Here is a 17,969-nt window from a genome sequence, read left to right as displayed (position 1 = left end):
CTGTTTGATGCCATTACACAAAGGAACAATGCAAAATAGAGGACTTGGGCTCAGTCACCTTGCCGTTGTGAGAGCCTGGTCCCTTATGAAGTTCAGGATGTGTTTAACCATTGGGTAGCGATCCTTGACAGAGGCGGTTGTGCGGGGCTCTTCTACAGATCGACAGGACAGGAGGCGCAGGCGTGCCCGACTGAATGGGGCTTTACGGGGGAAGGCGGAGGGTGAGGCTGGTTCTCCTGGCTGTGAGGAGAGGCTCTCTGTGGAGCCTCTGTGGCCTTGCCTGCTGTGCACACAAGAAGATGTGCTGTGGGCTTGAGTGTTGGAGGGCGACCTCGGTCCTGCCCTAGCCTCACCTCCCTCCTCAGTCCCTGCAGTCTGAGGTCCCAGAGAGGAGCTAGCCTGGAAGTCCCCTTCTGAGATTGAGTTTGAGCGGATGAGAGGAGCACTGTTTCCCTCTGCTGCTTTGGAAGAGTCACTGTCCTGACAAGGTACTCCACAAGGAGAAAATCTGAAGAGCAAGAGGCTCTTCTCAATGCACGCATCAGCTAGAGAGAGAAAATAACACAAGTCAGCAAATCAGAAAAAGACATAACAGAGATGGTGGAAAAAGCGTGGAATTCAGCTTTACATTTGTCAGAATCTTACCTAGTGTCTCCATGGTAACCTCATCATGAACCCCTTCTTTCTCATTAGGAACATTAATTTTGCTAACTAAGTATCTCTGCTTCATCTCCAACTGACAGGAAACAAAGAAACCATCAGCATAAGAGTTAAATAACACCATCATATATAAACTCAGCAGCAGACAGTCAGCAGAGACACGAAGCCTGTCAGCCACACTCACCATCCACGTTCTGATGTTGTCTGCGAATGAATACACCTGCACAAAGTCTTCGCTTAAGCAAGACTTGCAGTCCTGATTAACTATTCATACAAAGACAAAAGACAGAAATCAGTTGAGTGACTCAATCATATGGAATTATCATGTTAAAACACAGCAAGAAACTTAATACATAAAGCAGCTTTTGCTTTGTGACCATTGATTATATCCAAGCATTACCATAGGTCCTCAGGGCATGGTTGAGGGCTGGTGTGTGGTAAACCATGGCTGCCCAAATGGCATTCACAGCTTGGTCTGTCTTTGACCCTGTGGCAATCTCGTTCCTCATTGGCTGTTTTTTGCAGGACTGCATGAGGGTCTTCATCAGCTCTGTTCTACTGTCTGCCGGCTCCTGGGAAGGGTTCCAACGGGCATAGTCCTCCAGGAAGCTCATTAACTCATCAAGAGTCCACGCGTTTGTCTACCACATGGAAGAAGTAGTGTTAGAGCACCATCTAGCTGCTGAGGTCAATAAGCAGTAGAATAACGTAAAGATGAGAATGAAGTTAAACATAACTGGATTACATAGATTTGAAAATACCTGGTCTGTGGGTGTTTTAGTCCGATTCGCCTCTCTGGTTTCCCACAAACCGTGTCGCAGAATGGGTTTCCATAAAGGAGAAGACTGAACATGGGACATTTTCCCTGCTGGAAGCTCCTTTACAGTGCGAATCTCTGGAATAGACAGCAACCCACAAATGTCAGCATTTCAATCTATCAAGGGTCTGAAAAATGCTCCAGTATGATATAGCCCTGAAGCAGTCTGAAATGACTTTCTGTCAAACTCAAATTAAGCATGTTTCACAAATCCCTAATTTTGCAAAATCTGTTTATGTAAGTCTCAAATGTACAAGATTAGAAAGAGTCTACAGTAACTATGGGCCGACAGAGTCACACAGAGACTCACTTTAGATCACAGGTGTTGATTTGATAAAGGTTTTGGAAAACAGTCTGACCGTGAGGGGATTTCAGGGCGAGGGTTCTGGAAGCAAGACGACCCATCAGGCGAGCCACCAGCAGCTGCAGGTCTGACATCCAAGAAATAGTGATATCTGGGAGGCCCAGGGCCGTCACAGTGAACTTGTAACCCCACTCATTATTACTGCTATCGGAGTGGAAAAGGAACTGAAGTTGAGGGCCCGCGTCAAATGTCACCTTCTGCAGGAGTCAGGAGAAGCAAAAGACGTGTAAGGGCATTAAGAAATAACAGTTTTTCATTTGGAGACAACTGAGTGCTTTCTCATGTCCTACCTTTGGCCACTTCTCAGTTCCAACCTTCATGTCATAGCGGACTTTCCCACCTCTAGAATCTGTAAATTCTAGGTAGTCGTACCTGTGAATATCAAGAGCCATTGAGGATGGGTTCTATAAATTCTTGCAAGAAAACATCTGAATATCTGATATATTTCATCAGTCACCTCTTCTCTGTCTCACAGCGTTCGTCAAACTCCACCTCAAAGGAGGTGGCACCAGGGCAGGCATAGATAGAGGTCTCATGGCGGCTGTTTTCATAGTTGTGAGGGGACTCCATGTTCCAGGTCCTCAGCACCACTGGCTGCTGGGGCTGGTGCCAGCTGTCCTGATCCACCTAACAGTGACATGGTATACAATCAATACAATCAATCAATACATTCAACAGTGGAATGTAACTAAATACATTTACTCAAGTACTTTGCTTAAGTGCAAATTTGAGATACTTATATTTTAGTTGAAGATCAAAATGAACCTAAAGTCAGAGCAGACTGACCTTAGAAAAGATGTCTCCAGTATCACTGGCTAGGCTTTTGAGCAGCTCGACCAGAGAAGAGAAACTCTTCAGCAGCACACTGTGAGGGATGTCCAGAGAGCACAGCTCCAGGAGTAAAATCATCTGCCAGGACCACAACAAATATTACAGTCAATGAAAACACTCAACTCTATAATTGTGCAGGAAGGCAACTGAAAATCAAAGAGCGTATTACCAGTTGTCTGAAGACTGTGGCCAGGATGGAGGTGCCTAGTTTGTCTGTAATTTCAGCACCAGTGTACCTCTCCAGCAGGGAACTAAGGGTAGCTTTGATACTTCCCAGGAACTGAACTGCATCTATTGAAATAAATAATTTAGTCAGACTGTACATCCTCTTGTCCACTCAACAATGAATTCTACTCAGTGTCAGTACACAAACACACAAAAAACACAGAATCTAAACCTGGAACGTGTAATTAGGTCATTTGTGTCCTGCAACATTGTCGCTGTGTCTCACATTTCAGCAGGATGTCTCTAGCCAGGTCAACAGCAACACCAGCGGAGGCTCCTCCTTTGAGCTGCAGGTAGCACCAGGACAGCAGGCTATCCTGCAGAGCCCAGAACAAGGACAGCAACACTGTCCTGCTGGCTCCACCGCTGCCATCCACCATCATAACCTCACACTGAGAGACGAACATCAGAAAAGTACATAAAAACACAAGATTTCACATCGAAACATGAAGGGACAAAGAGGGCTGTTGATAAATAACACAATGAAACAGCTGAGACATTGTGTGTGTGGCAGAGGTCTCACCTCTCTTGTTGCCACCAGCAGCAGTGTCTCCATGACGGACAGAATGGGGCTGATGTCAAAGTCTGAGGGAGCTCCTTTGGGTGGGAGCAGGAGAAGGCCACTTGGATCCTGGTCACTGTGTAGAGAAAAGCCAGCTGTTGTTGATCCACTGTGATCTGGATGTGTACCAGCACAAGTGTTTGTATATTTTCAGTATGCTTACCTGAAGTAATTACAAAGCGATTCAAAAGTCACCTTCACTGACTCTGGCTGATCCTCTTCCGTAATATTCTTCTGCAAAAAGGTATATTATTATATCACATCATCATTATTTGATCTGAATTGATTAACTTTTTCAGTCAACTCACCATCATGTGGAAGAGCTTGTCCCGCCTGACGTGTTTATCAGGGAAGAAAACAGCTGCTCCATTAAGAATGGCCTTGACTGCTTCCTTGTGCAAGGCTTTTTCCACTAATGTCTCACCCTCTGGACCATCCACAACTGAAACACAAACATTACAAACATTACTGCTGCTGCTTCCGAGAAATCAATCATGGCCTGCTGTTACTGTCCAAAACATCTCAACAGAGAATGTTAATCATTTGGCTAAATTTAACCATCCCAGCTGAACGAAAGCCGGTTCTTACTGTGGCAGAGGTGAGTGTAGAGTTCCCAGACAGCCCTGACAGAGTTGGACAGAGGCTCTGCACTGCTGGAGGTGGATGGACAAGCTGCTGCTGTGGCTCCCTCGTGTGGCCCTCTGCTCTCCCCTGAGCCCTTGGCCTCCAGTGGGTTGGGCAGCATGGGGAAACAGTTCTGCATCAACTGAAGTAGCAGAACTCTGCTCTTCAACACCTCCTCTCCCTCACTAAGACAAAGACATATGCTCCATTACAGGTGAGACCTTAGTATGTCTGGACATGTCCCACGTACTGACCAATGAGCCTGAACATGCCAGATGGTAATTATTGTTGTACTAATGACTGTAGGGAGCGTGTGGATACATTAAAACAGCAGTGACACCCCTCCTACTCACATCTCCCTGAGTTTACTGTAGAAGGTCCAGAAGAGGTTCAGACTGAGGCCACTGAAGTCCAGAAGATACTTCTGCTTGAAGTGAGAGGCATCCTGTAGGAATGGAGAGAGAGGGGGAAACTGACTGACAGTATTCAACAACAATAAAAAGAAAACACAGGACACAGAGGCCATAAATATGAAGTATCTGATCACTCTCAACAGTTTAGCAATAAATGAGATGTTGCAATATCACCTATTGAGCCACCATAAATAAATTAAAGAGAGTAGTGAAAGAAGGAGAGCAAAGAAAAAGCACAGATAAATAAGTTTATTTAACATATGAAATGAGTCCTTGTCTAAGTCTTAATACAAGACCACAGTTAAGTCTCTATCTTGGGCCAGTGGTATGTTAACTGGTAATATTCCTCATGAACCTCATTGTTTCCTGCCACAAAGAGGATGTTTCTACCTACGCAGTACAGCTCCATAAAACACGTGGGAAGTCTTCCTACAAACTGCACATGCTGGCACATGATGCAGTGTTTTGAGGAGCTCACAATGTTATGGTTATGGTATTTCAAGGCAGCCATCCTGCAGTAGTGATTAGTAGTTCCTTTTGCCCTGTAAAGGTTTTTTCGGGTGAATTTTTCCATGTCTGAGTCCAGGGTCTGAAGATCCTTATACTGTACAGACTGTGAAGCCCTTTGAGGCAAATTTGTCATGTTGGGCTATATAAATAAAATCTGACTTGACTAGTTACCATGTCTCTTGTAAGCTGTTGTATGAAGAAAAGTGTCTTGTTAAGTAGACAAAGGCCAGACACCGCATCACGGTCGAAGCTCTCTGGCTCTGGACTGAGGTTGTCCAGGTCTCCAAGCCTCTCTGCCCCAGGGCACAGGTAGCCGCTGAAGCTGAGGGACTGCACACCAAGGCGCTCGGCTATCCAGTCCTGCCTGGTGCAGAGGAATTTTACCATCAGGAACTGGGAAGACAGGGAAACAGAGGAATAAGAGGTGTGGTGACTTGATAATGACAACACATGTCTGGCAGCATGAAAACATAATTAAAATCAGACATCACACTGTTCAGGAAGAACTGCTCGAGGGCTCAAATAATGAGGTTTAAATGTGCAGAGAGAATATAAGAAAGTCTTAGTTTTAAATGGATGCAATATCTACCTTTGCAACACGACACTGCTGCAGCTTGATCTCCACGTCGTTCCAGTCATTCTCGAGCTCAAACCAGCCAATCGGCTCATCCTCTGACTGTGCTGAAGCCTTCCCACTGCAGGTCAGGTGACAGCATGGTGTGTCAGCCATTCACACAAACTGCTGAGGCAGACCCCAACACTGCTGAGGGGTTCCATAACTCAGAAAAAACTAACAATACTCTATCAGTATTGTAGTATTAGATTTAATGGTTCATTGTGTTAATGTGCGCTCCTCAACACCAGTGCACCCCACTACTTTCATTAAACGACTGCCAAGTTGTAAATCAATAAACACAAAGGCGCATTAAACTAAAACATCAGTAATGACGATATTCAGACAGCTATAAAATGCTCCTTACCTGTCTTGTACAAACTCTTTGTAGTCCTTGTAGTCCCATGTGTCATACTTCTTGAACCTCTTGAAATGCTTCTCTGCATCAAAAGGATCTTCCTCCTTGTATGCAAACACCAAGCCGCATTTTGCTCCAATCGCTCCTTTTCGCACCTTAAATCACACGAACCAGAGAGCGAGTGTTACAGTAATCCTCTGTCACTGTCTGTGTTCTCACACTTGGTGAAAATCAAACAGAGCCTCACTTTGATCCTCATCTGAGTGACCTGGAAGTTACTCTGGTCCTCTGTCGACAGGATCACACTGGCTTTCTTCTTGCCACTTTCTGTAAGAAAACCTTCAGAGCAACAAAAACCTTCAGTTACTCTTGAGGGCATGTTCAAAGTGAAGCTGAAGGCATCTCAAGCTTGAGCGTGAACTAGATGTTATTGTTATTTTCTCAGTGAATAAGAAAGGTCTCGGTTGTACCATCTCCGGTGGAGGATTCTGTGAGCATGTTCTCTGGCCCCGATTTCTCCTCTTTACTCTTCACATCACAGGCCTGTAGGTGCAACTGGAGAGGCTTCCCTGTGATGGAGCATAAATCATTGTAAATGCATTTTCTGTGGTACCACAGTTACTCATTTGATCATATTCCACAGCACAGTCCACTAATGCGTCTCCTCCTTGTAGGCCATGCACTTTCTCTCCTAGGTTTATGGTTTCAAATGTTTCCATGTGAATGAGAGTAAAGAAGGGCTGGCCACATTACCATTGCGATTAAGCAGCCGCAGTCGGACAGAAGCCATAGACACAATGAGGGAGGTGGCCTTGTACTTGGTCTCTAAATGATCACTGATGCAGGACAGGGCCTGGAGCACCTTGGCCACACTGCCTCTGGCCAGGGCAAAGGCCAGGAGGGTTAATTCTGCATCAGGACTCACACAGCAGCTACACAGGAGCAGATAAACAAACACAAGTTAGATTTGGGGTGCTTTCAGTTATATTAAATGATCTTTTGTGTCACTATTTCTGAGTGTCAAAGGTATTTTTGCCAAATAAGTAGTATTTTCATGCATGTTTGTGATTTTCAAATGTTCCCTCACATCCTAAAGGACAGGTTTATAATTCTTCAAGTCAATCTTAATATTACACTCAAGTCCATATCTACATTAACAGCATTATTGGTCCTGATCATTGCTCCTACTGTCCATGCTGTCTGCAGAGCATAATATTTATCGACCTCAGTCTGTTGAAGCCAGATTTTACCGTCAACTGAACTTAAGAAAGCATTTTTCCATGAAACAAGGACACGTTTTGCTGTTGCTTATATTGAAATTGCTTTAAGAAGGGATCCCTTTGCAGACAGAGGGAACAATTATAGCAGCCAATAAGCCTTTCAATGTACAAATGGACATGACTTGTGAAATGTGAGCCGATCCATTGAAGCTGCATTTGGCTAAAATATTAATCAGACACAATATAGATTACATTAATTTTGCGAATGTGAAAAATGAAAAAAGGTTATGAGTTATCAATTTGGCTTAGAAGGTTTTAATTCCTGCTGAGCTCCAAGACTGGCATGGACCACCATAGACTGTGCTCCTCTATCAATTCTCTATTAAGAAATAGATGGGAGGTGAAACGTGTAATCCATATTTTATAATACAGTAGCAAGATGTCACAATTTAACACTGGGCTAATAATGATTAGTGGCAATTACTATTTCCATGAATATTCAGTTCAACACGGTCATAATCCATAATCTGCTCTTGAAGAGTCTCGTTTAAACAGACAACCACACAGGTCTGGGGTCTCACCTAAACACTGTAGCTTAAAGTCCATCCATCCATCCATTATCTATACCGCCTATCCCTTTCGGGGTTGCGGGGGGCTGGAGCCTATCCCAGTTACAATGGGCGAGAGGCGGGGTACACCCTGAACCGGTCGCCAGCCGATTGCAGGGCTGTAGCTTAAAGTCTCACAAGCTAAATGTTTTTTGACTGAGGGTTTGCTAAAAAACAAAAAGACCAAAATACCTGGCCATACTGTATCTGTCACATCGAATGTATGCGTGAATAGACATAGTCTACAGAAATATTTTTTGATATTCAACTGATAATAACTGATGAGATTATTCCAGCCATGTTGTTGTTGTTCTTGCTGACCCTGAGCACATCTGAAGGATTTAAAGTACATTAAATGGAATGGAAATGGTGTGTCATCTCCCACTGAATCAATACTTTGGTTTTAGTCTGTTTTCACTGTGATGATGTCAGCATTATGAGCTCAGTGTGGTAGTGATGGGTGAGTATGCTGATGTAATCCCAGCAGGTCATTACTCTGCTATCCTGAGGAGAAATCCATCCACCTCCTCCAAGATATTCAAAGAGAAGAACTTGGGGAACTCTGTGGATGACGGCGTTAGGGACAACGGTGGCATGTGTCGTAAGGCTTTTCTAGGAGAAAAACAACACAAAAAGACCCCTCAGAACCCAAACACTAAACAAATGACTAAACTTAAAACAATGCAATGCAATGAGATCGGAAACATTGTACTCCTTTTTTCACATACATATGCAACAGAATGAGTAGTGTGTCTTACTGTGTGCTCTGAAGGACAGTCTGAGCCAGTGCAGGGTTAGTCTCCATGGATGCGGTGACCAAGGAGGTGAGGAGAGACAGGTACCAGATGGCTGAAGCATCCGAAACAGACACCTCTTTACTCTTGGTAATCTGATAACCCAGTGTCTTCAAGCCATGAATCCGTGTGTCACATCCATCACTCAGGCACCGCTTAATGTTGATTTGGATGTCTGGGGTTTGGTGAAGACATGATGTAGTCAGCACACTGATAGAATACATGATGCAAAAATGCCATAATCGTTCCAAACAAGTGTTTTTAGAGCATTCCACGACTTTCCCAGTCTTTTGCTAACCCTGTCCCATCTTGTCTAAAATGTGCTGCTGGTATTGAATACATGTGTTAAAAGGATTAGCAAATTATCACATTTTGTTTTATTTATGCTTTATGTTTGTCACATTTACCAACACCCCTCTGTGGCCATGGGCTCAGCCTCCTGCAGGCCTCCTCAATTAAATAATACCAAAAAAAACAGAACTGCATGTCTGTCTACTACTAGCAAATCCTCAGACTACTACCACATTTCAGTTGTTCTAGCAAAATTAAGGGCCAAGAAAGCAAAAATACATAAAGAAAATGTAGTTGCTGTTACTGTATGTCCAAAGTAAGAATGGTCAGACAATGACAGTTTTAACATCTGAATGTTAGAGCACTTGATATCATCTCTGAGCTCACATCCTGATTTTGTGTTTGGAAGTGAAACATAGCTAGGAGCTGATAGTGCAGCTGTGATGAATGAAACACGTCCTCTTCAGTTCAGTTATTTGTACTCCATCAGGGAAGGAAAGAAAGGGAGCTTCTAATTATGCAAAAAACATTAGATGCAAAAGTATAGACGTTGGAAAACTTACTGCATGTGAATATCTTGTGATTGAAATATTGTGCAAGACAGCAATCGTGCTGCTGAACATTTATCGCCCACCTAAACATAATACACGTTTTATCCTTGAACTGCTTCCAATCTGTAGCAGCAAACATATTCTTACAGCTGGGGACGTCAACATTCATCTTACCAAAATGACAGACACCAGAGCAGGAGACTTTCTGAAAATGCTGCTTTCTTTTAACTTAGCTCGGCACATTACAGTGCCCAAACTAGTGATTTCTAGTGAAGGCCTTAACATAGCCATAAGTCAAGTTGCTAAAATTGCTAACAGGTTTACTTTTCCAAGCATTAAATTTGAAATGTGAGGATTTTGCCCAGTTGTTTGATCAGAAAAATTGAAAAATCAGAGTGGATATACCACACATTGGAATGTCAAACTGTTCATGATGCATGCTGCCAAAGGGCTGCTATGGAAACTTTGAATATTTTGGATGATGCAGAACTGAAGAAAATTGCTACTCCGCTAAAAACAGCCACATGCTCTTTAAATCCTCTCCCCACTTTCTTCTTCGAGGACTCTCCACCAGCAAATTATGAATACTGAACCTATCACTGCAAGCTGGTATCTTTCCTGACCTTATCAAAACTGCAATTCAATTGTCAGACCATCACAGAAGAAGCGTAACCTGGACCCTGCCAGCTAAAGACATTTTAGAACAATTTCAAACCTACCTTTTTTGAGCATAATTCTTGAAAAAGCAGTCTTCACACAGATCAATCAATTTCTCTGTGGGAACTACATTTCTGGGTCGTATCAGTCTGGTTTTAAACAAAGACAGAGCATTGAAACTGCTCTAACCAGAACTTTAAGTGATTTGTGCTGAACTGCTGATGACATTGTTTCCATTCTTGAGCTGCTTGATTTGGTGCAGCTTCCGATACCATAGACAACAACATCCTTGCCAGTCGCCTTGATATTATGTTGGTCTCTCATGCCAAATTGGTTGGTTTAAAACATATTCAACTGGTAGACAGTTCTTTGTTAGCACAGGATAGCATACATATATGTAAGGTGTGCCACAAGGCTCCTTTGCTTTTCTCACTGTACATGCTGCCACTTAGTGAAGTAATCAGAAAACATCAATCAGATGACACCTACTTTTACATTTCCCTTAAGCCAGACAACCCTCATTGCCTGCAACTACTCACCAGCTGTCTGACCAATGTTATAACATGAATGACTGAAAATTATTTGAACAGGATCGAATGAGAAAAGAAAGAAAATCAGCAGTTAAAAGTCATGGGGCTACTCGAGACTCAGACCTTAGTTTCAAAAACCACACTGACAATATTACAAAAACTGCCTCTTTCCATCTTAGAAATATTTCAAGACTTAGACCCTATTTGTCATTTCTAATGCAACTAAACTGACCCATGCCTTTGACTTCTAATGACGAGATTATTGTAACGCCCTGTTCACTGACGTGCCAAAGGAAGTAATTTGCAAACTTCAATTGTACAAAATGCAGCCACAATAGCACTAACAAAAACAAGAAGAGAACATATCACTCCATTGCTCACCTCTCCGCAGTTGTTGCTATTAGGATCGATATTAACGTTCTTTTATTGGTTTTAAAGCTGTCAATGATAAGGCGCCCCATACACAGCAGAATGTATCACACTACACTACAGATCAGCCACTATGATCAGCAGACTCTAGACTATCTTTTATTCCTTTATTTATTTTTTACTCTGAGAACTCTTGTGCATGTTTTATTGCTTTGTGTGCCTCTACATGCTTTCATGCATTTTGTTTCATTGTTGTTTTTGTGTTTGTGAAGTCCTATTATTGTTATTATTTCTTTATATAGTGATTCCAAACATTTTTGGAATCAGGGTCGTATAAAACACAGAGCAGAGACTGGTTCAGTCTGTAGCGAGAGCTGCAAAACAGCATGACTGCTCTCAAAATACATATGAATCTGAATTTGTCACCATTATTTGAGCCAATGCTAATATTTGACTGTGGCTCTTGCTCTTAGCTACCTGGCACAATCGATTCTCACTTGATGCTGTCCTCATTTATATACACACACACACACACACACACACACACACACACACACACACACACACACACACACACACACACACACACACACACACACATACGTGTATATATACTGTGTGACTTGGTGACTTTTAATGAAGGTAGATGTGTGGCCTATAGGTTGTTTGCAGAAGACGTCACGTCACTCTTTTGTTCTGGCACGAACTGCAGTTGGAGGCCTGAAGTGAGTTTTCTGCATATCAAGTACTATAACACACACTCAAAATGCCTATTTTTTGCACCATTTACGGTTGCTCAGATTGAACAAACCAAGAAACCAGGGGGAGCTTTTATTGAGCATCAAATGCTGTTTTTCATAAGGGTGAAAAATGCAGGAGTTGACCGAAAAACATCGGAAAAAATAGCTTAACTGTCTGCAGTCGGGAGGAGCTGAATCGGCTACTGGTGGAAATGATGCAACATTAGCTGTTGTTTTAAACCTATGGTGGATTTAAAGCAATGGCTACAAGCAACGGTTTCATATAAGACAGCTGAACATAAATAATGTACCCTGTCTTCGCGACGATCCACATTTTCAGTAGTGTTTCAGTGGACCTTTGCGAGTGGTTAACCTTGCAAACAACCGTAATGTAAACATCAACATTCAGCACTGCAGCGCTGAAAGTTTGCTGCTCGGTTAATCAACAGGAAAGCAAAAGATACGCACCCTTGAAAGAAACAACAGTCATCCTGGAGCACTTTGGTACTGAGGCTGTGGGCCCAACTGCTAACAAGAAAGTTGTTCGCCTCCAAACTTTTGTCTGCTTTAACTTACGTACAACGACATCTGAATGAGCAGCTAGTTGGCTATATCCACTGCCTCAGTAGCAAACTTTCAGTTCAATTGAAAAATCGCTCCTCTTCATGACATAAGGGTCACATTCAAAGTATGTTCTGATTTTCTGTTTACGCCTTGCTCTCATAGTTTCACATAAACTTGCCCAGTAAGAACTCATCCATTGCAGTTTTCACTTCCTCCGTTTGAATTTAATGTCACTTGACAACAAATAACCTATTAGCTACTGTATACAGAAGCCTTTAAGACCTGAGGTAGAAGAAGTTGGAAATTCTAGCAACATGCAATCCTAGGCTCGTGGAAGCTTACATGTGGATTCAAAGGTGAGGCACTTAACCATTCAACTATCTATGAGCCTACTGGTGCTCCTCTGTAGCTGACACCATGCCCTATCTTCACAGAAGCGGGAGGAAATGAGAAAGTTTCTCCTTATGCACCAATGAAGAAACACACAAGGTCATGGACAAACAAACCAAAAAGCAGAAAGTCCAACAGGTGGTGACTCACAGGGGTGTGTGATGTTGGCATTCTCCAAGAGAGCTACGTAGCCTGTGACATTGCTGGGGATGCGGATATCTCTGATCTCCTGCAGGGAACGCCGGTTTTTCCCAACAGCAACTGAAACAAGCTGCGGCATATAGCTGTGGTCGTTAGAAGCCACGGCAATGGCCAGACGTCTCAAAACCACATCTGGCTTCATTTTCAATCTGGAAACAGAAAAGACACAAGTTTGCACCTTAAAACTGATCACATACATATAAACAAAAAAAACTCCTCAATCCAAGCATTAGGCACACATGACAATCAGTTGCAAAGCCTCGGTTCACATTTTACAGAGTGGGTGCCCTTGCCTTATCCAGTGTGAGCGTGCGCTGCCGTCCGACTGCCAGAAAGATGCAGTTTCCCCATTTGTCATTTTGTAAATGTCTGCAGCGTTGGATGAAGCTTCTATTGTGCTGTAACATTGTGTGACCACTTTGACCTTGTCCACCTCTGGATCGTGGTCCAGCTCTGCTCTGTACTGGATATCCAAATCTTAAACAAATACGGATTACAGTGACAATCTGAATGGTGTGCAGCAATGAGAGACAGATATAATTCTGAATATGTCTTTAGTGTTACTGTATTCTTTGAAATACACAGGAGAACATTCAGAAATGTACAGGTAAACCTCTTATTCAGCACTACATGGCCATTTTATTCTTCAGAAGCTCTGGTGTTCACCTTTCTCTTTCTGCAAGAGGAATTCCAAGTAGTCCTGGACCACACTGGACCTCATGGTGCAGATGCTGTTGTAGCCCTCTAAGACAGGGAAAGTGATGGCACTGCTGGGAATGCGATTCCTGTGTAAGAATTTAAGGATCTTAGAGGCATGTGCCCCTAACCGGTCTTTGGTCTTGGAGAATATGTCAACAAAACCTGTGGAGAAAAAATACAAGTCAAATCTTCTACATCCTGCTGACAATACCTATCCAAATAAGGCTGACCTTGTTGATCCTGAGAAACAAATCACATCTCCTACCTGGAGTTAGGGAGCACGCCTGTAGCTGTCTGATCACATGACTCAGCTCTCCCTTTAGATTAGCTCCATTGGAGTTCTTCAGAGCAATCAGCATGCTCTCTACATCCACCACCCCATCCCCCTCCGCATCGAACTGTCCAAAGGCCTGAAACAGGGCAAAGACAGTTCACATTGTGACACTTAAGATACTGATACAATCACTCCCATTTGTGAACACCATCACAAACCCATACAGATATAACTTAAAACACAAATGGGTAACAACTGGTATCCCTTATTTATGGGGCACACAATATGATCCAGCTCTGATTCTCATTATTGAGTTATGCACTTTTTATATCTGTTGAACAAGTCATGTTTGTCATCTCTGGGTCTCATGGGGGCTGGATTATTACATGACCAAATGCACCCTGCCGTGTTTACAGTATAGCTGTGGCATTCCATGTACCACCACAAAGCCAAATGCAGACTAAAGTACACATTCATTAGTTAACCCATTCATCTGCCACAACACATGTCAGCCAACAAAGCAGCGTGTTATGCTACAAGAGGCCAAAGCTGAATACCCAGTGACAATAGACCTGAGCAAAGGTGGCATCAGGATAGCTCATTCGTTTTGATTCACTGCACACCCTTAAGAGTATGGAACAATCAATGGTTTATCCCAACTCCTGACCTCACTGGGCAATCATATTTTCTAATCTCTCATTATGACTGGGCATGGCCACAGCTATAAACCTTTCTGATCTCGTTCAAGAGCAGGCATGACATTCCACATACTGACATTTACGAAGACTTGTGAGGGGTACGTTTGCTTTCCTATGTTTTTATACCTCTTCACACTCATCTCTCGGGGCATCTCTGCTCTCCAACATCTCACAGAATTGTTCCACATTGACAGACTCTTCTCCTCGGTTTAACCGGTCCTCCAACCACCGCACCAACACACTCTCATTCCCAGCCAGCACAGACTCCCGAATGGCGATCCCTGAGTCGCTAATGCGAGCCGCTGCTTCTCTCAGTTTGACTTGTTCTAGGAGGACCCCGGGGGTAGGTGGTCCACCTGTGGGCACGGACACGTTATTCGATCCTCTTCCGCTTCTACCAGAACCGGAGCCTCCACCGCCTCCGACGCCAGTGGCCGCAGAGGCCGGACTGTCTTCCGCGAAGCCCGGGCTCTCAGTTTCTATATCTTCCTCGTCGCCGCTTCCTCCACCGCAGCCGCTCTCGGCGTTCCCCATGTTTGTTTCACCGACCTAGGACTCCCCCTGCAAATCTCTGCGGCCCACCGAGTGTCAGTTTTGAAACGGTTATACCGGTCTGTATACAGACCTCTAACCTACAGCTCGAGCTCTGCCGTTCACTACTACCGCATTGACGTCCTGTACGTGAGCTTCCTTGGAACGAACGTCCTTTGCGTCAATGGTTTACGCACGCGCCGTAGAGTTGCTGTACTCGGAAGCACCTGCGTCGTTGTCAGAGGGAGTGTTGATGTAATGTATATGTAACAAGCCAAACCGGTGGAGGGACACCATGCTCAGTTATGTATTTTTCGCCTTTTTATCTGTGGCTGTGTTGTTCCTTTCTCGCGAGTGGGTCGTTAAATTTGGAAAAGAAGCAACTCTGGGGCAGTCTGTGCGCCTCCTGAGCAGCCGTGAATTATCTCTGTACGACGGGGAGGAAGGCAGCAAGGGCCTCTACCTGGCCATCCTGGGCCAGGTTTTTGATGTACACAAAGGACACAAGCACTATGGACCTGGTGGTGCTTATCACTTTATGGCAGGTGATTGCCCTCTTGTCTGCAGTCCCCACAATGTGTCAACTTAACCAGAGATCTTTTTATGTGTAATTGTAAGACACTGGTTAAACATTGCTTGATGGTGTGTAACACCCCAATCCCTCAACAAACCGAAATCAGGAACATGAACTCCAGTCTAATAATAGCACATAAGCAGCTATAGCGCTGTACTATCCTGGACACTGTACTGTACATATGTGTCTGCATTTTCAGGCAAAGATGCCTCACTGGCTTTCATCACTGGGGACTTCACAGAAAGTGGTCTGACAGATGATGTGTCCAGTCTGTCCCCACTGCAGGTGCTGGCTCTTTATGACTGGCTAGCCTTCTATCAGAGGGACTACCAAGCTGTAGGTATGTAATGGAATATTTGGTACAGTGCTTTCATTTCTTCATGAGCAAGATTCAGTCAGTAGTTACTGTTTGAGCATCTTGTAAGATCACTTTCAGTTCAGCTTTATTCATATGAACTGTTTTTGTATGTCCTTTATCCTCCCTTACATTTGTTTGTGACTCGTTACTTTTTTCATAAAAAATAACATTTATGATACAATGCAGAACTATACTACTGATTTACCCAGCTGTAACACTGAAATGCTCTTAGATGCAGTTGTTAGGTATAAAAACAGAATAATATGATATCCTATAATTACATTGTGAAAGGAGCCATTCTGCATAATGAGTACTTTTACTTTTGATTCTTGAGGTACTTTTTCCTGGTACCTCTGTCCTTTTCCATAGTAACATTTTGAATTAAGGACTTGTAATGGAGTACCTTTATAGCATGGTATCTCTACTTCTACTTGACGTGACTTTTTCTATGCCATTTAAAAAAAATAAATAAATAAATCCTCCTCTTCCTGTGGAGATCACTTGATTACATTAGGGGCCTTAATACCAGAGATATGAAAACTAGAGCTATGAAGGGGTCCTTCAAAAATGAAAAAATAAGCCAGTACTACCGATGTTGGTATAACTCCACAAAGTGCAGTGTGAGGTACTGAAACTCCTGTTTCTCCATATTTTTCACAAGCTGGCTCCACATATTGAAATATCCTGAAGAGCTACAGCTTGTGCAGTTGTTTGAACTGCAAAAGCTTTTGACTGAGGTGTAGTGCTGCCCACTTAGGTGCTTCACCTCATTTCTCCTCATCGATCGACATCCATCATCATCTTAAGTGAAGTACCAGCCTCTCCTGTGTTGAATTTCAGGTCTGGTAATAGGCCAGTTCTACAGCGAGACCGGGCAGCCCACAGAGGCCCTGCTGCGGGCAGAAGCATCGTTAGCAGAGGGCCAGCAAATCAAGGCCCAGTCTGCGGCTGAGATGCTACGCTTTCCATCCTGCAACTCACAGTGGAGTGCTGCCAGTGGAGGACAAGTCTGGTGCTCCACAAAGAGGTATGGAAATAGTTCTGGCCTAATCAAATATTAAGAAGCTTACAGAGCACATCATGCAATGTTGATGTACTGCTTATTTGTAATGGATCAGGTCTTATGCCAGCAGGTTTTACTGGTATTCATAAGGATTTGCAGGACTGATTTAGATTTTTTTCTCTCCAGTGGTGGAGTGGAAAGAGGCTGGACTGGTGTTCCACGGAAACTCTTCTCTCCAGGATCCAGCGGTGTTCGTTGTGTCTGTGTTGAAGACCCATCCACAGCAGAGGAAGACCCAAACCTGCAGAAGTACGACGGCTGCCCTCCACATGCCGACTCATGCTCTGTTGAAGAGTACTAGTCTCTGGGCCAGCCCAGAACAAGGACCTATCCATGGCCTGCTTTTTAGCAACACAAATCTCAGGAAAACACAGGGACTTTTGCCAGTAAATCACACTGATGAACGTAATAAAAAGGTAGAATGAAGAAAACTCAATCGACTGGTTTTCCATAACCTTTATGTAAAGTTGTCCTCCCTTTCTCTAAAAGGATACACCAGGAAGAGACAGGCTAGATATCTGAGCATACAGATACAATATAATGTGCATAAAAGATTAAACAATGTGCATAAAAGATTAACAGAGGCAAGATTTAGGTTTGTCACAATGACAAGCACAAACTGCATTAAAGTACAAAACAGTTGTAGTGGTCAAAAATATCACACATTTATCTGTACAATTTAACAATACTTAAAGAGGCCCCACTACCAGGCCGTCCCTCTACTCCACATTCTCCCCAATGATCGGAAATGCCATGTGATCTTGATAAAGTGCACCTGTTAGGCTTAAATCAAGAAGTTAAATGTGATGGGTCAAGACAACAACTTGACTTGAGGCAACATTGTGGGGACTACGATAACATCTTCCAAAGCGGACCTCAT

The 17,969-nt window shown here is 43.4% G+C and overlaps 2 protein-coding genes across 2 annotated transcripts in view; one reads left to right on the top strand and one right to left on the bottom strand.

Annotated features, from left to right (window-relative positions):
- zzef1 (zinc finger, ZZ-type with EF hand domain 1) overlaps positions 1–15,212 on the bottom strand; it is a 33,874-nt gene extending 18,662 nt beyond the window's left edge. The window contains exons 1-29 of the mRNA XM_070982745.1: positions 14,690–15,212; positions 13,857–14,001; positions 13,559–13,753; positions 13,186–13,369; positions 12,842–13,041; positions 8,564–8,774; positions 8,301–8,417; positions 6,731–6,909; positions 6,448–6,546; positions 6,225–6,316; positions 5,987–6,132; positions 5,596–5,701; positions 5,178–5,399; positions 4,437–4,528; positions 4,048–4,268; positions 3,768–3,901; positions 3,623–3,693; positions 3,421–3,535; positions 3,124–3,289; positions 2,842–2,963; positions 2,628–2,750; positions 2,299–2,468; positions 2,132–2,213; positions 1,837–2,038; positions 1,422–1,555; positions 1,061–1,301; positions 845–924; positions 646–736; positions 59–545 (exon numbers count right to left, since the gene is read on the bottom strand). Coding sequence (XP_070838846.1) covers positions 59–545; positions 646–736; positions 845–924; positions 1,061–1,301; positions 1,422–1,555; positions 1,837–2,038; positions 2,132–2,213; positions 2,299–2,468; positions 2,628–2,750; positions 2,842–2,963; positions 3,124–3,289; positions 3,421–3,535; positions 3,623–3,693; positions 3,768–3,901; positions 4,048–4,268; positions 4,437–4,528; positions 5,178–5,399; positions 5,596–5,701; positions 5,987–6,132; positions 6,225–6,316; positions 6,448–6,546; positions 6,731–6,909; positions 8,301–8,417; positions 8,564–8,774; positions 12,842–13,041; positions 13,186–13,369; positions 13,559–13,753; positions 13,857–14,001; positions 14,690–15,097 — 4,835 coding nt within the window. The 5' untranslated portion in view covers positions 15,098–15,212. The remainder of the gene's footprint in view (positions 1–58; positions 546–645; positions 737–844; positions 925–1,060; positions 1,302–1,421; positions 1,556–1,836; positions 2,039–2,131; positions 2,214–2,298; positions 2,469–2,627; positions 2,751–2,841; positions 2,964–3,123; positions 3,290–3,420; positions 3,536–3,622; positions 3,694–3,767; positions 3,902–4,047; positions 4,269–4,436; positions 4,529–5,177; positions 5,400–5,595; positions 5,702–5,986; positions 6,133–6,224; positions 6,317–6,447; positions 6,547–6,730; positions 6,910–8,300; positions 8,418–8,563; positions 8,775–12,841; positions 13,042–13,185; positions 13,370–13,558; positions 13,754–13,856; positions 14,002–14,689) is intronic.
- A 95-nt stretch (positions 15,213–15,307) lies between these two features.
- On the top strand, positions 15,308–17,523 carry cyb5d2 (cytochrome b5 domain containing 2). Its single transcript, XM_070982784.1, has 4 exons — positions 15,308–15,639; positions 15,868–16,008; positions 16,867–17,053; positions 17,216–17,523. Exons 1-4 carry the CDS (start codon positions 15,390–15,392, stop codon positions 17,388–17,390), a joined length of 753 nt encoding a protein of 250 aa, XP_070838885.1. The 5' UTR covers positions 15,308–15,389; the 3' UTR covers positions 17,391–17,523.
- Positions 17,524–17,969: the final 446 nt, after the last annotated feature.

This window comes from Chaetodon trifascialis, chromosome 16 (assembly GCF_039877785.1).
Source record: "Chaetodon trifascialis isolate fChaTrf1 chromosome 16, fChaTrf1.hap1, whole genome shotgun sequence".
In the NCBI taxonomy this organism is placed as follows: Eukaryota; Metazoa; Chordata; class Actinopteri; order Chaetodontiformes; family Chaetodontidae; genus Chaetodon; species Chaetodon trifascialis.
This window is presented reverse-complemented; position numbering and strand designations above follow the sequence as displayed.

Excerpts from the sequence above, each read along its gene's own strand:
- cyb5d2 (XM_070982784.1), top strand. The coding sequence starts at position 15,390 with ATGCTCAGTTATGTATTTTTCGCCTTTTTATCTGTGGCTGTGTTGTTC. Across the intron at positions 15,640-15,867 it reads TGCTTATCACTTTATGGCAG|GCAAAGATGCCTCACTGGCT; the intron begins GTGATTGCCCTC and ends CTGCATTTTCAG. Across the intron at positions 17,054-17,215 it reads GTCTGGTGCTCCACAAAGAG|TGGTGGAGTGGAAAGAGGCT; the intron begins GTATGGAAATAG and ends TTTTCTCTCCAG.